The sequence below is a fragment of the Vidua chalybeata genome, chromosome 4 (assembly GCF_026979565.1).
Source record: "Vidua chalybeata isolate OUT-0048 chromosome 4, bVidCha1 merged haplotype, whole genome shotgun sequence".
Classification (NCBI taxonomy): domain Eukaryota; kingdom Metazoa; phylum Chordata; class Aves; order Passeriformes; family Viduidae; genus Vidua; species Vidua chalybeata.
The window spans coordinates 23,197,772-23,211,056 of NC_071533.1; the positions used below are offsets into that span (position 1 = coordinate 23,197,772).

General features: G+C 40.3%; 1 protein-coding gene across 3 annotated transcripts in view; it reads left to right on the top strand.

Annotated features, from left to right (window-relative positions):
- The window catches only part of MTTP (microsomal triglyceride transfer protein), a 30,798-nt gene that overhangs the window by 7,728 nt on the left and 9,785 nt on the right, over positions 1–13,285 (top strand). For all 3 annotated transcript variants that reach the window (XM_053940981.1, XM_053940982.1, XM_053940983.1), the window contains 10 exons: positions 574–761; positions 1,327–1,470; positions 3,501–3,608; positions 4,361–4,477; positions 5,504–5,643; positions 6,515–6,665; positions 9,960–10,117; positions 10,983–11,151; positions 11,738–11,845; positions 12,695–12,907. In XM_053940981.1, coding sequence (XP_053796956.1) covers positions 574–761; positions 1,327–1,470; positions 3,501–3,608; positions 4,361–4,477; positions 5,504–5,643; positions 6,515–6,665; positions 9,960–10,117; positions 10,983–11,151; positions 11,738–11,845; positions 12,695–12,907 — 1,496 coding nt within the window. The remainder of the gene's footprint in view (positions 1–573; positions 762–1,326; positions 1,471–3,500; positions 3,609–4,360; positions 4,478–5,503; positions 5,644–6,514; positions 6,666–9,959; positions 10,118–10,982; positions 11,152–11,737; positions 11,846–12,694; positions 12,908–13,285) is intronic.

Sequence of the window (13,285 nt, forward strand, 5' to 3'; positions counted from 1 at the left end):
CCCTTTTACATTCCTTAGAATACATAAATTAACAGCAGAGACAGAGCTAGGGGGACAATAATGTAGTTGAAAGAACAAGAGCTTAATTATTTTACCTAAAAAATATATTCTTAATGTTTTCATCAACTTCATGTCACCCTTGGGCAAGACTCTCAATGGAAAGATTCCCAATAAACATTCAAGAGATGCAGAGAATGATTTAGCTCCAACGGATCACATCAGTGCATTTCACATTGCTAACCACACAAATTGCGTGATTATTAACTGTATTTTGAGTTGCAAATAATTTTGGATTAATTTGTAATACTAACATAGCTGACAGTCTTAAAGAGCTAGAACAAAGGATCCTGTCACCTTTCTTATTTAAATATGTATGATCGGTGTCAACTTAATCACAAAAAACCCCAGCTGCTTCAGTGAGACAGCCTCTGTGATCAAGAGTAGCAGGATGAGTCCCATAAATCTTTTGTTTGTAATTAAATTTTAAATTTTTCTAAAGGTTTCTTAGAGAAAATGGTAGATTATGTGAGTTAGTAAATTCTAAAATGCTGTATGTTTTTGCTTTCCAAACAGGGCACACTACTGGGCCAAGCCTAAATAATGACAAGCTATATAAGTTTGCTTACTCAGCTGAAGTCTATGTTGATCGGGTGAAAGCATCACTGCAGAGAAGTGCAGGATATCGGATTTCTTCTGGTGTGGATGTCAACCTCTTATGGAGAAATCCTGACAATGATGATAACCAGCTGGTCAAAATTACGGTAATTATTGCCATCAGACAACTTAAAACATACACAATCTTTTCTGCACTTACCTAGCTGCTAACCTAATCTCAGAGAACTCACTGTCAGAACACAAGCTAAACCTTTTATTCTCCAGTCTCATCAACTAAACCCAGCTGCTTTGATGATCTAATTCCTATAGAATAAGATTTCACAAGTATCAGTCTAACATCATAAGCCTGAACTTCAGAATATCTCCTGTATTTAGAAATTGCTTCATACAGCACCTATAGCTTCAAACAACTGGTGTGCAAGTGCTTACCCCAGGGGCAATATGTTGTCCTCAGTTGTAGCTGCAAATATTTCTAAATAGAATCTGGGTTTGGTACTTAGCTTTCTGGTGGGATTTTCTGGCACTTATTTCCCCAGTGGAGAGCACTGGCTTCTTTTGTAAACTTTGACATAGTAATCATGGAAGATTAATAATCAGAACCAGAAATGCAGAAATAAAGAACATTTATTATGTGATTTAGTCTATCTAGTCTACTCCAGGCCAATTCTACACTGCTCTCTACATTAATTTTCTCTGCTTTTACTTTGCTAGATGAAAGATGTTCAGGTTGAAAATGTGAATGAACGTCCAGCTGCTAAAAACATCTTCAAAGGAAAAAGCACAGAGAAGATCATCGGGAAAGAGTATCTGGAGGCTTTACAGAGGCCTATATTGATTGAGCTAGTCCGTGGAAAAGTAAGATCCTGTCTTTTAAAATTCAGTCCCTAAGGAAACAGGACACATAACTTTCGTAACAGACTTGAAGAATTTATCAGTTCACTATTCACTCAGTGTTTTTAATAAGCCATTGTGTCCTATCATTCTGCATGAAATAGAGTAGTTTAGAACAGACTGTAATTTATCTTCTAGCCCAAGCCTATTGTGTGTTGAGAGCACCACACAATGGGGAAGTAAAAGCAGATTGTCCACAGAGATAGGTACACGAGTGGGTATATGCACAATTGCTGTGTGGGATTTGTGCTGTTGACTTCAGCAAGGGCAGGATTTTGTCCAAGATCTGAAGGCAGAAAAGAAGATACAATTTTTCATGAGGGATGTTCTACTGAGTCTGTGAGGAACGGTGTTAATCACTTTAAACCCTTATCAAGTATTTTGCCAGGATTGCTTTTCCCAGCTGTTTGGCTTTCTTATTTACTTCTGTGTCACCTACAGTTTCAATGGTGCCAAGTTAATGAGCTTAATGCTGAAAGAGCTGCAGCCTTACATATTTTTCCCCCACTGGGGGACTGTCTCCAAAAATCAGAAGAGAGGGGTCAGAGAGCAGATGTGTCTCAACATGTGCCTGGGTTTATATCCTGCCCTGAAAGAACACCAAAGCACTGTCCCAGCACAGGACCACCCATGTCCATTTGTAGCTCTCAGTGTCCCCATTTCTCTGACACACTGTCTCTGAGAAGGAGATTCAAGTACATCCATATCACTCTCTTTTTCCCTGCAGAGCTGCTTATGAAAGCTGCCCTTGTACTCAGCCTACTCTTTAGGCCAGGGAGTGGTGAGGCTTGAGGCTTGAGCCATGGCTGCTCCTGCCCCTGGTCCTTCACCCTCCTGTTGCTTGTGGCATTAGGCCAAGAGCCCCATTTTCCCCTCTGCAGCCCAAGCAATGCTCAGCAGGTGGGGCATGGGCAGAGGGGCTGTGAGACAGGAGGAAGGTTGAAGGTCACACTCCCTTTTCCCATCTGCAGAGCAGAGTGAGGGCTGTGACACTCTATCCCAGCAGGATCTTTACCTCCTGCTGTAAATAGGCACTGAGCACATACCCTGGCCGCCAGCTCAGCCTGCTGAATTGCAGCTGCTATCAGACCTGCTCAGTAACTTTCAGACTCAGCCTTGTCATCACTTTTACACAACATAAAAAGAAACAGGACAGCGCTGGCTGTGAACTGTACACATCCCTACATGAGAACAGAGGTACCAGAAGAACACGTTCAGAATGCATCTGCTCCTCATACATTGCACACTTTCACATGCTGAGGCTCAGATGTAGTATTAAGAACTTGGGCTTTTTCTCAGGTGGTAGGGTCTATACACTCCTTTTATGATTTCTTTGTGGTATGACAATTTCATCCCTGGCACAGTAATTTCACTTTTCAGGGTTACCCCAAGATAATACACTGATTGTACTTACAGTTCCAGATAAAGGGGCACTTTTAAAGCACCTTGAATGCAAAGTGGAGGTGCAAAGTCTTGTTACCAGAGGAGAGGCTCAAGCACAATAGTTGACCCATGAAGTGCAAAGGTTGTGATACATTTGACACGTCATTGAAGTCATTCTATCTGTGATTTATCTATGATTCATCCTGAGTTTTTGTAACCTATGATTAAAGTGCAACAGATATTATGCCCCTGTGGGGGGTGATTACCTGAGGATTATGCAGAAAAATGAGTTGCCTGTGAAATTATGAAAAGTTTCCCATTTCCCATCTAAATTCTCTCTAATTCCAGGAGGAGAGATGCTCACTGCACTGAAACTGTACTTAGGTTCAGCTGAAGGCCAAAATGTGTTTGTACTGTTATTTTCAGGCCCTGAGGCTCCGCAGTTTGCTCAAAATAAGCAAATAACAGATCCAAATTCAACTTCCTAATGAGAAAAAAAAATAAAGGTAGTTTTTCTAGAGTGGATCCTCACTATTCCTTTCTAATTTAACAAGATTTGTTGTACACTTTTGAATGCTTTTTATATACTTTTCCTCCCCCTGTTCCTACAGGTCAAAACCTTCTACTCATATCAAAATGAACCTGGTTTTACTCAGAACATTAAGAGAGGTCTGGCTAGCCTTTTCCAGCTACAGCTGCACTCTGGCTCTTCTCGTGAGGTATGATGCTCTATCAGGCAAGATTATCATCACCTGAGGAAGAGGCAGAGCCTGATCTGCTCTGGAAGGCAGACCTGTGGCTCCTGCTGACTTCAGAAAGAGTGAACTGTGATAGAAATCAGTCCTTTGATCACATATGAGGTCAGGGACATAAAGACAGTCTTCTGAATATTTGGTGACGCAAATCAAATTCTTGCAATTAGCATAAAGTAGTGCAATTCATTTGATTTAAAATGCCTTTATAAATTTAGCACAATTTGGTAATAAACCACCTTAAACCTGGTCACTATAAAAGTGATTATGCTGCTATACTTTAAAGTTGATTGATTCCTAAATTCAATTCAGTGGAGTCCCATTCTAAATCCAAGTACCCACACAAAGTCAGCACTGATTTAGCTGCATCCACTTAAGTTGCCTTCCATTGTTAAATTTCTAAACCTGTCCCCCTGAACAAAGCTTGAATTTAACTCAAATTTGTGAGTATAATGTGAGCTGCCTGGTATTTCCTAATTATTTTGTTTAAACAACCATTGTTACTTTTCTTCCTAGCCATCTAATGAACAGTACCCCTGCCAATCCAAAGCAGATAGTTAGAACCACTGACATCCTCAAAACTGTTAAATAAACCCAAGCAGTGCAGCATCGCAGGTACAGGATTCCACCAGTGGAGAAAATGCTTCATCTTTGGAAGGTGTTGGGGGGTCGCAAAGATAAGTTAAAGAAATTGTCCTAATCTAACTCTTTTTTCCAAGGTGGACATTTCTGGGAAATGCAGTACTACTTACCACGTGCGGCAAGATCAAGTGACTAAAATAAAAGACCTGGACTCCTGTGAAATAGAAAAGAAAAGATTTACCAGCCACAGCCGGGTATGATTTCTTTAACAAAATAAAATATATTCTTTCTATTTAAAATATATTCTACTACTCATCTTCTCAGAAGTCCTTCTTGCATCAGAGAAAGCAAATTCTATATGTGAATTTTACTAGCCCAAATGTCATATGTAGTTCCCATGGAGAGAACAGGGAATGGATTCTCCTGTGGTGTAAACCACTTAGGCTCAGCTGATACAGATGCAGTCATAGTGATAATAGCAACCTTTTCACCATCTGCTGTAAATGCCAGGCAAGATTCTGACTCCTGAATCGAGCCTGCTTAGGCTCCATTGTTGCCTGGAAGGTCAAAGGCTTCCCTAATGCACAGATGTAATACAGGAGATGTGCCATAGAGGTAACTGAAGCCCTACTACAGCCCTAGTGGTCCTCCACTGTTAGTAAATGTCTTTCTGAGTAGTCACTACTGAGGGCAGGCTGGATACCTGCTGAAGGCACTAGGATTCTCTGCATCAGAAACTGACCTTTCTCAGCTCACGGAAGTACAAAGACAGCACACACTCTCTTAATAAAACTGCTTTAACACTATGACTGGGTTCCCAATTTTCACACTTACCACAAAGACATCATCTTGTTTACAAAACAAGAAGCAAAGCCAGCCATTTTGTTTGATCTGAGTGTCAGCATGACAATCTCATTTACAAGACATTTCTCTGGAAAAGATTCTTGTCTTATTTAAAGCATATCTTAAACTAAATGTAGTACTGGGTGTTTTCTCAGTTGCAGCCTGCTCCATAGCTTCCTGCCCTGCTCCTGCTGTCTTTTACCGTCTTACATACTGAATTTGAAACACATATTGTGGAAGTGAGTGACTTCTTACTGCAGAGGGAATACTTGAAAACCTGGTTCATAGGCTTAATTTGAGATGCCAGTCTATATGCACCTTCCTCATATAGCTCTACTTCATTACAAGTCTTGCCCTCATTTGGAATGGCGGGCTCTTTTCCTGTTTGTTGTTTGTTGAATAGCCCTCTTTCTGTTTTATTTTAAAATTATTTTCAGATCTTGGATGTCAGTACAAAAGCCACATCTGCTACAGTTTATGTGCTGGAAGACAGTTTCATTAAATCCATTAAGGCAGAAGAAAATTTCGTTTTCGTTGTGAATTACCGACGAAGAACAGGTGCCAAAATAGTTTCAAAGTAAGTTGGGCAATTGGACTGTCATTGATGGTAGCAGGACTAGGGGTTCAAGTCAGGCTAAATATGTAGGTCTTATAGAATTGAGATCTAAGGCTGTGAACTCTCCAGGTAAGGATTTAGGTCTCTTTTTTATCCATATACTGGTCCAACTGTGCCAGGTACCAGGTCAAACTTCAATTAAGGGTTCTACCACACTGCGAATAATAAAGAATGGCATTCATAAGAAGTTAACGGGAAACAGCAGGAATTGGCCAAACCCTTTCAATCTACCCATTACTGCTATAGGTGTTATGTCTTCTCATTTCTCAAGAAATACTTCTGATGGATTTCCATTTCCAGCATGTGAGAGTTTGGAAGTAGGGAAAATAAAATCTACTGCAAAGAAAGGAAACAACAGTGAAACCTAGATCTGTGTTAGACTGCAGACTCCAAAGCACTGAAAGTGTGGAGATACTCATACAAGATAAATGATTCAGGCATCTCAGAAACAGTAGATATTTAAAAGAAAAGGTACATTCAAAAATCTCACTTTCCAGATCTTTTAAGAACAAACATATGAAACATTTCAGAATGTATGTGGGTACTGAAGGCTGTTTATCAAGTGTTGTAAATCTGTGCTTAGAAAGTCTCTCATACAGGTATTTTATTGCACATAACTCTAGCAGTAATTGTGCTGGTATCAGCTATTTGTGTTACCTTAAAAACCCCACAGACTAGCCATGTTCTGAACATTTTAAAATAAGACTTCAATCAGTCTGTATTCTATAGATTTTTGTCTGTGGAGGGGTTTTTTGTTTCCTCTTGGTGTGATTTCTGCATCTCTGTGCTGATGGTTGGGCTCTAATGGTATCCTCACTGTGTGGATGTACAGGCAGAGGCTGGAACTGAAGTCAGTCCAAGCTGGGATGGGACTGATCGCTGCAAAGCAAGTCACTGGTGTGATCAAGACCTTGGACCCCAGTTATGTTGCCATGCCCCTGGAAGCAGAGCCAGTGAAATCTGAATGCAAAAAGTGCCCTTCAGTAAGTAAACACAGGTTCATTGGACATCGGGTTGCTTAGCTGAGCAGGACAAGTGTGAAAGCAAATTTTCTGTCCAAGCAGAACTAGGACAGGTCCAGCACAGCAGTATAAAATACACCCTGGAGTAGGGAGTACGGAAGTGTTGCAATGGTGCTCACCCCACAAGAGTGTCGTAAGATCTACCACTAAAAGTACCAGCCTTTTTGCTCTCTTTTAAAGACTGCAATATTTCTCCAGATCACTAGAAAATGCAACACCCTGTTGTTTTATCCCAGCCTTGAGCTGGCAGAAGCTTATTTCCTCTGGATGGAAAATTAATTTTAAGATGGCCAACTGGTGTTTGTAAACAGTTCTGTCGTGGAGGAGCTGAACTGTTCCTAGGAATTCAAGTTAATTAGCCATTCCTCAGGCAGGATAAGCATTTGTTGGTAGTATATTTAACCTCTTCTTACTACCTGACCCCAAGGAAGTCTTTTGTTTAAAGGATTTTATAGGTATTTTACAAGTATAGAATGGGGCTTTAGTATTCTTGGGAAGTCCGGTAATGTTATCATTTTTCCCTGGGAAAAACATTGCCTTGCTTTTTTATATTTAAGACATCTGAAGGCTAAGAGCATGGCACTGTAAATGCATCATGTTTTGTTTTACCAGTGATGTTCATCATAAACTAAATAGATTACTACAGTGACTGTTAGCAAACAGTATTAATGCTATTACCATTGAGGAATGAATGGGAGCATTAATTTAAGGATCATTATTCTCTGGTGTTGATAAGCAAGATATAGCTTCTATTTAGCACACATAATTTTAGTCCTCCAGAGATACTCCTTATGAGCACAAATATGTTCCTGTATTGGAACTTTTGCTATCGGAAGTAGCATTACACTGTAATAATTTTTCTTGTCTAATGCTTGTGGAGCCACAGAGAAGACCAAAACCACATATTTGGGGAATATAGAAATTATGCTGCATGTGTGCTGGAGCAGTTCTGAGCAGGGAATATGAAGGCATTCTAAACAGAGTAGGGGCAGGTGGTTTTTCCCTGACTCTCTGCCTGCTGATGTTTGTGCTGACCAATTTGTCACTTGGGACTGAGTTTGTCATAACAGTTATACTTTTCAGACCAAGATAGCAAACACAGTGTATAATTCCAGAGCACTGCCTGGGGACTGAGCTATATCATTATAAAGCTAATGGCACGAGGAGAATGAAGTCTGCTTTCTCACTGTATTTTTCAGTAACTGCTATGAAAAGACAGGCTCTATAAACAGAACACTGTATCCAAAGCAGCAACATAGCATATGGTACTTATATTTCATAGTATACATTAATGCCCTGCTGACATGCTATGCCTTAGAGTTTTACATTCTCAAAGCCCTTTTTAAATTGTAACAGGTCTTATCTCTATCTTTATGAATTTGATAAAATAACCATTACTACCCTCATTTGCCAGACACCAGCACTAGCTTCTCTGAGGTTATGGCAAATGTTTGCACTTAAAATTAGACCTAGATTTCTGTGTTTAGACAACATAAAGCATGTTTTTTTCAGAAGAGCTCATGTATCTTACACTCTTTTATGCTCATGGTTCATATGGGGAAAGATTCTTGCCCCTTCTGAAGGTGAGGTGGGTTTGTTCTGTCTTGTGCAGCCACCTTTTGTACATTGGTAAACAGCTGTCATGCACTGACATTCAAAATCAACTCCTGATTGGTTTAGAACCTCTTGGTTTGGCTGGAGTTTTCCTAGAGTGCTTACAAGACCTCTGTTCTGATCTCTGTCAGAGAAACAGAGGTCTGTGTCCATGCTGAGTTGGCATGTGGAAGAGTGTGGATCTTGTGCCTGAATGTTTGGGTTATTAAATCCAAACTGCCTGACATTCACATCAAGAGAATGAGGGCCCTCAGAAAAGTCAATTGTGAACAGTGTTTTTAATGCCATGGTCACTGCAGGAGATGCAGCTGCTCCTGAGCACCCCCAAAAGGAAGGCTTGGTCTCCACTCTCTTTTTCTTGAGATGGCTCCAGCTTGCCTCTCTCACCTTGCTTGTCTCTAGGGGATGGGCCAAACTGACTAAGAACAGCCCACACAGCTGGGCTCTGCACAGGAGAAGATATAGGAGTAATGAGGTTAGAGGTTTTTTTTTTCTGGACTGTGGTGCAACTTCAACAGGGGAAATAAAAGTGACCTATATATTTGTCCAATTTCAGTTAATAATAGCAACACTGACCTTGGTGCTAGGCACTAATTACCAGTTGAGGTTAAAAGACCCATCTGTGCCTCAGAACATGAGCTCCTCCCAGCTGGTCATTAATCCACAGGAAATATCCTATGTCTCAATCATTGTTGCCTAATTATTGTTTGTTACAGTCAACAGAAGTTGCACTCTGTACTGATGAATGATACTTCTAATTGCCAGCAGGTTCAAGTGCTATTGCCCAACACAAAATCCACAGAGGGGAACTATTTTAGTGAAGGTCAGATGGGTGCTACTGTTATTTCCCACTCAGGAAAATGGCAGTAAAGACTGCTGCAAAGAACAGCCTAGTTTTCATCAAGGAATGTTCTCGATAACTTGAGATAACAGAGGCAAAGGCGAGGGAGAGAAGAAAGGTCAAAATACTGGCACCAGTTTCTTATGGGAGTGTATCTGGAAGGACAGATATGAGTGCTTTGCTGCCATGTTGGCTCATTCAGGTAAAAAATGTGGTGTGGGAATAAATACAGCAACCACCATCTTACCTTTCATTTTGTACAATAGCTACAAATCCCTTTGTGTGAAAGTTTATGAATAAAAAATGAGAATAACTTCTTGGACATTTAATCCTGTTCTATACTAACCCAAAATTACCATCTTCTCAGAAAACATGATTAATTGGTGAATTGGGGATTTGCATCTCCCTTTTTTTAAAAAAATCTACTTAGGAAAAATGGGAACATAAGGCAAACACTGTATTCACCAGAAAGCATAGTAAATTTGCAAGAGAAAAGAATTCCCTTTATTCCAATTACAGTATAAATAAATTTTATTGTTGCAAAAGAGATTGCAGTTAAGGTCATGTACAACATCAGGAAAATACTAAAGAGTTGGAAGAGAGACAGCTGTAGAAAGATTTCTAAGATATTTGTGCTGGGATATCATAAATTACCTAATACTGAGCTAAAGGATTATCAATCTGTTGGATTTCAGATACTTTGAGCAACAGCTGGCCTACATATCTGGATTTATTTACTATGATTTTGAGAACTGAAACCACAATCTGAAAGATTTGACATAATATGAATTGTTTTGCAGCTTTCTGAGCACTGGCAGAGCATCAGAGAGCAAATGCATCCTGACAAACTTTCCAAACCTGAAGCAGCAAAAAGCTTTTTGTCCTTTATTCAGAACATCAGAAAAGCTACGAAAGAGGAGATACTGAAAATTATTAAAAGTGAAAATAAAGAATTTCTGTAAGTTACCATGAACAAACTTTTAAAAGTTTTAAGTTACTGAAAAATGCAGAAGGGCAAATTGCATACAAAGAGATTGAGTTCTACTGGTGATGTCCTTGCAATGCAAACCCAGTGTTCAGTACTGTCTACAGGAAAAGGATTTTTTTTGAAGTTATGTTTCTTCTTGTATAATAATAAATTTTCAGTACACCCTTCAGCCACCAGAGTTGGATCTACAGTGCAAGGCCAACATGCTTTGTAGTTTAGCCAAAGGTTCTCAAACCAAATGGTTGTTCTGAAACACTCTGTAACTTGCTCTTGACTTCCCATTTGTTTCCTTCAATAGGAAATACAACAAAGAAGGGGAACATTGATGCCTAGGAATTGTCCCAGTATTAGAGTTTGGTTGTGAACAGCATGCACACTGAAACTTGAGAGTTGAAAAGCAGTTCTGAGTCATGTGGTCGGGATCTTTCAAATAAATTGTAGCAGTTGTTAGCAATGGAGATAAACCTGAGAGTCACTCAGGTAGCAAAGAAGCCTTTTCTCTATGTGTTATTGTACATGCAGTACTAAAACACGTCTTTATATGTACAACCTTTTCCTGTAAACTTTAATACACTTGTGATAGTTGGGTTTTTTAATACTTTTTTTGGTCTCCTATTTGCATAAATTCAAATACTATCCATGGATATGAGTTTGTGTACCATTTTGAGGTGAAAGTTCAGGGACACTTTTTCCGACAAGAGTAAAAGATTCTCTTACTTGCAATGAAGAGCTGTTTCAGTACATTAGCTTCTTTCTCTCAATATGCAGCCAAGTCTTTTCAGTATTGACTGGTTCATTGCAATGATATGTTCATTTAATTTGCACTTCTTTGTAGTCCACAGGTAGTGGATGCTGTAACCTCAGCTCAGACCCCAGAATCACTGGAGGCCGTACTGGAGTTTCTTGACTTTAAGGATGCAAGCACTTTTATCCTGCAGGAGAGGTTCCTGTATGCCTGTGGATTTGCTTCTCGCCCCAGTGAAACACTCCTGAAATCATTAACTGTAAGCCCAAGGACAAAACAAATACAACAGAGCTAATACTCTTATGCCTCATCCCAGTCAAAGGGGAAGAGAAGAAACAGCTGTTGCTGTTTCAAATTTTCCTTTCTTTATGCCTTCCAGGGTTTCCAGTAAGTGTGCTATTAACATAAAGCCTGCAAACAACAAACATTCCTAGGTCCAGACTGAAAGTCTGTTTACTTTGTAAAATATTTCCAAAATCCATTACTTGAAAAAGAAACATAATACTGAATGTTAGGAAAATAATTTGAGGATTGTTTGATTGTTGCCTTATGCAAGTCCTGTAATCAGAATTGTAAATCCCTTTTTTTTCCCCAAATGAATCTACTTGAGACACTGAATATAACTAAAGGTGAAAATGGCACTGAGTTATTATATGTAATATATATGTAATATATATGTAATGATAGAGCTGTGCTGTGCTTAGTCTGGGCCCTGGCCATTGTGATAATCACTGCCCTTGCATTGCATTAATGTTCAAAGAAAGTGAGGGAGCCTATTGAACCCACAGCAGTGTGGCTTTCATGTTTACACTGAGACACTAAACAGCTTTGCTTTTGCATGACAGGAGAAGTTCAAGGGGGATGTCGCCAGTCAAGAAATCAGAGAAACTCTTGTCATTGTCATGGGAGCGCTCATTAGAAAGCTGTGTGACAGGGAAGGCTGCAAGCTGCCAGTGAGTATCTGATGGTCACTGCTGCCCAAATTCTGGCCTGAAACACAATGGGACTGATCCCTGGTGATGTTACTGGGAGAGCATGACAGACATGGGAAGCAGATTCCCCACTTAATTTAAGTCCATGAACTCCTATGTTTGATAGAGGATTGTATTTTTTTTTATAATGACTTCTACTTTGTCAGATTTGGGCTTTAATCTTGTCTCTTCCCATTTCTATGGCTAAACCCGTCAGCAGAAGCAGTGCTTGTGCTACCTTGTTCAAAAGCTTTGCATATCCTCAGAGAAACACCTCTGTGAAGAAAATTCATTGATTCAAGTACTCAACTGTGCCCCAAACACACAGAGAAGGAGGAAGGCTTTTGCTCTGAGCATGAACTAAGTAGATGCTGGTGTTAGAGGATGAGAATGATCAGACAAGGCTGCTGGATCTGTGTTGTTCAGCACTGCAGCACACCGCTGAAAAGATACAGAGCCCTTTTAATTACCTGAACAGGGCCTTTTAATTTTCCTTGTTAATTGCCAAGTAGTTTTATAACATTATATTATGAGGCACTGAAGAACACTTCCCTTGCCTTTTTTTGTGGGGACTTCTTGGCCCCACAAGGAAGACCTGTGAAGTACCTGAAACAGGTCAGGAGCAGCTGGCAAGTGATAAAACTTTGGATCAGGTGTCACTGGCTGCAGTCACTTTGGTTATGCTTGAAGAAAGGCATCAACGTACAAATGAAACCTTTGCTAACCCTGTGCCACAAAAACATGCCAGAACACAGCCCTGCCCCTTCTACTCCTGCAAGGGGAAAAAGGGAGGTTTATGATCACCATTTAATGTGCTGTTGATTTTCTTAGGCGGTTGTGGAAGCCAAAAGGTTGATTCTAAATAGACTGGAGAAGGCCAAGAAAGACGACAATGTGCAGATGTACCTGCTGGCACTGAAGAACGCGCTCCTTCCCGAAGCAATTCCAGTGCTTCTGAAGTATGCTGAGTCAGGGGAAGGGCCCATCAGCAGCCTTGCCGCCACTGTCTTACAGAGATACGATCCCTCTTTTCTCACCAAGGAGGTAAGAAAATATACTGCCCAAGAGAAGAAGTGCAAGAGACTGTATTAAAAATAAAGGGTGAATCAACAGAGTTCATTTCTTGTCATCAGCAACATGGATAGTGAGGTTGAGTACAATCTCAGTAAGTTTGCTGATGGCACCAAGCTGTGTAGTGCAGTCAATATGCTGAAGACAAGGAATGGACTGGTGGACACGTGCTAGTCAGCCCTCAGCTCCAGGGCACACACAGCCACCAAAGGTGGCATCCAGTCTGCGGGGAAACCGGGCTCTGCTCGCCAGAGGGAGCACTTGGGCACCTGTGCGCCCCCTGTTCTTTCTTCTGCTTTCACACAGGGAGAGCACACAAAATAAGAGAAGGGTAAAATAGCTGCATTTTAG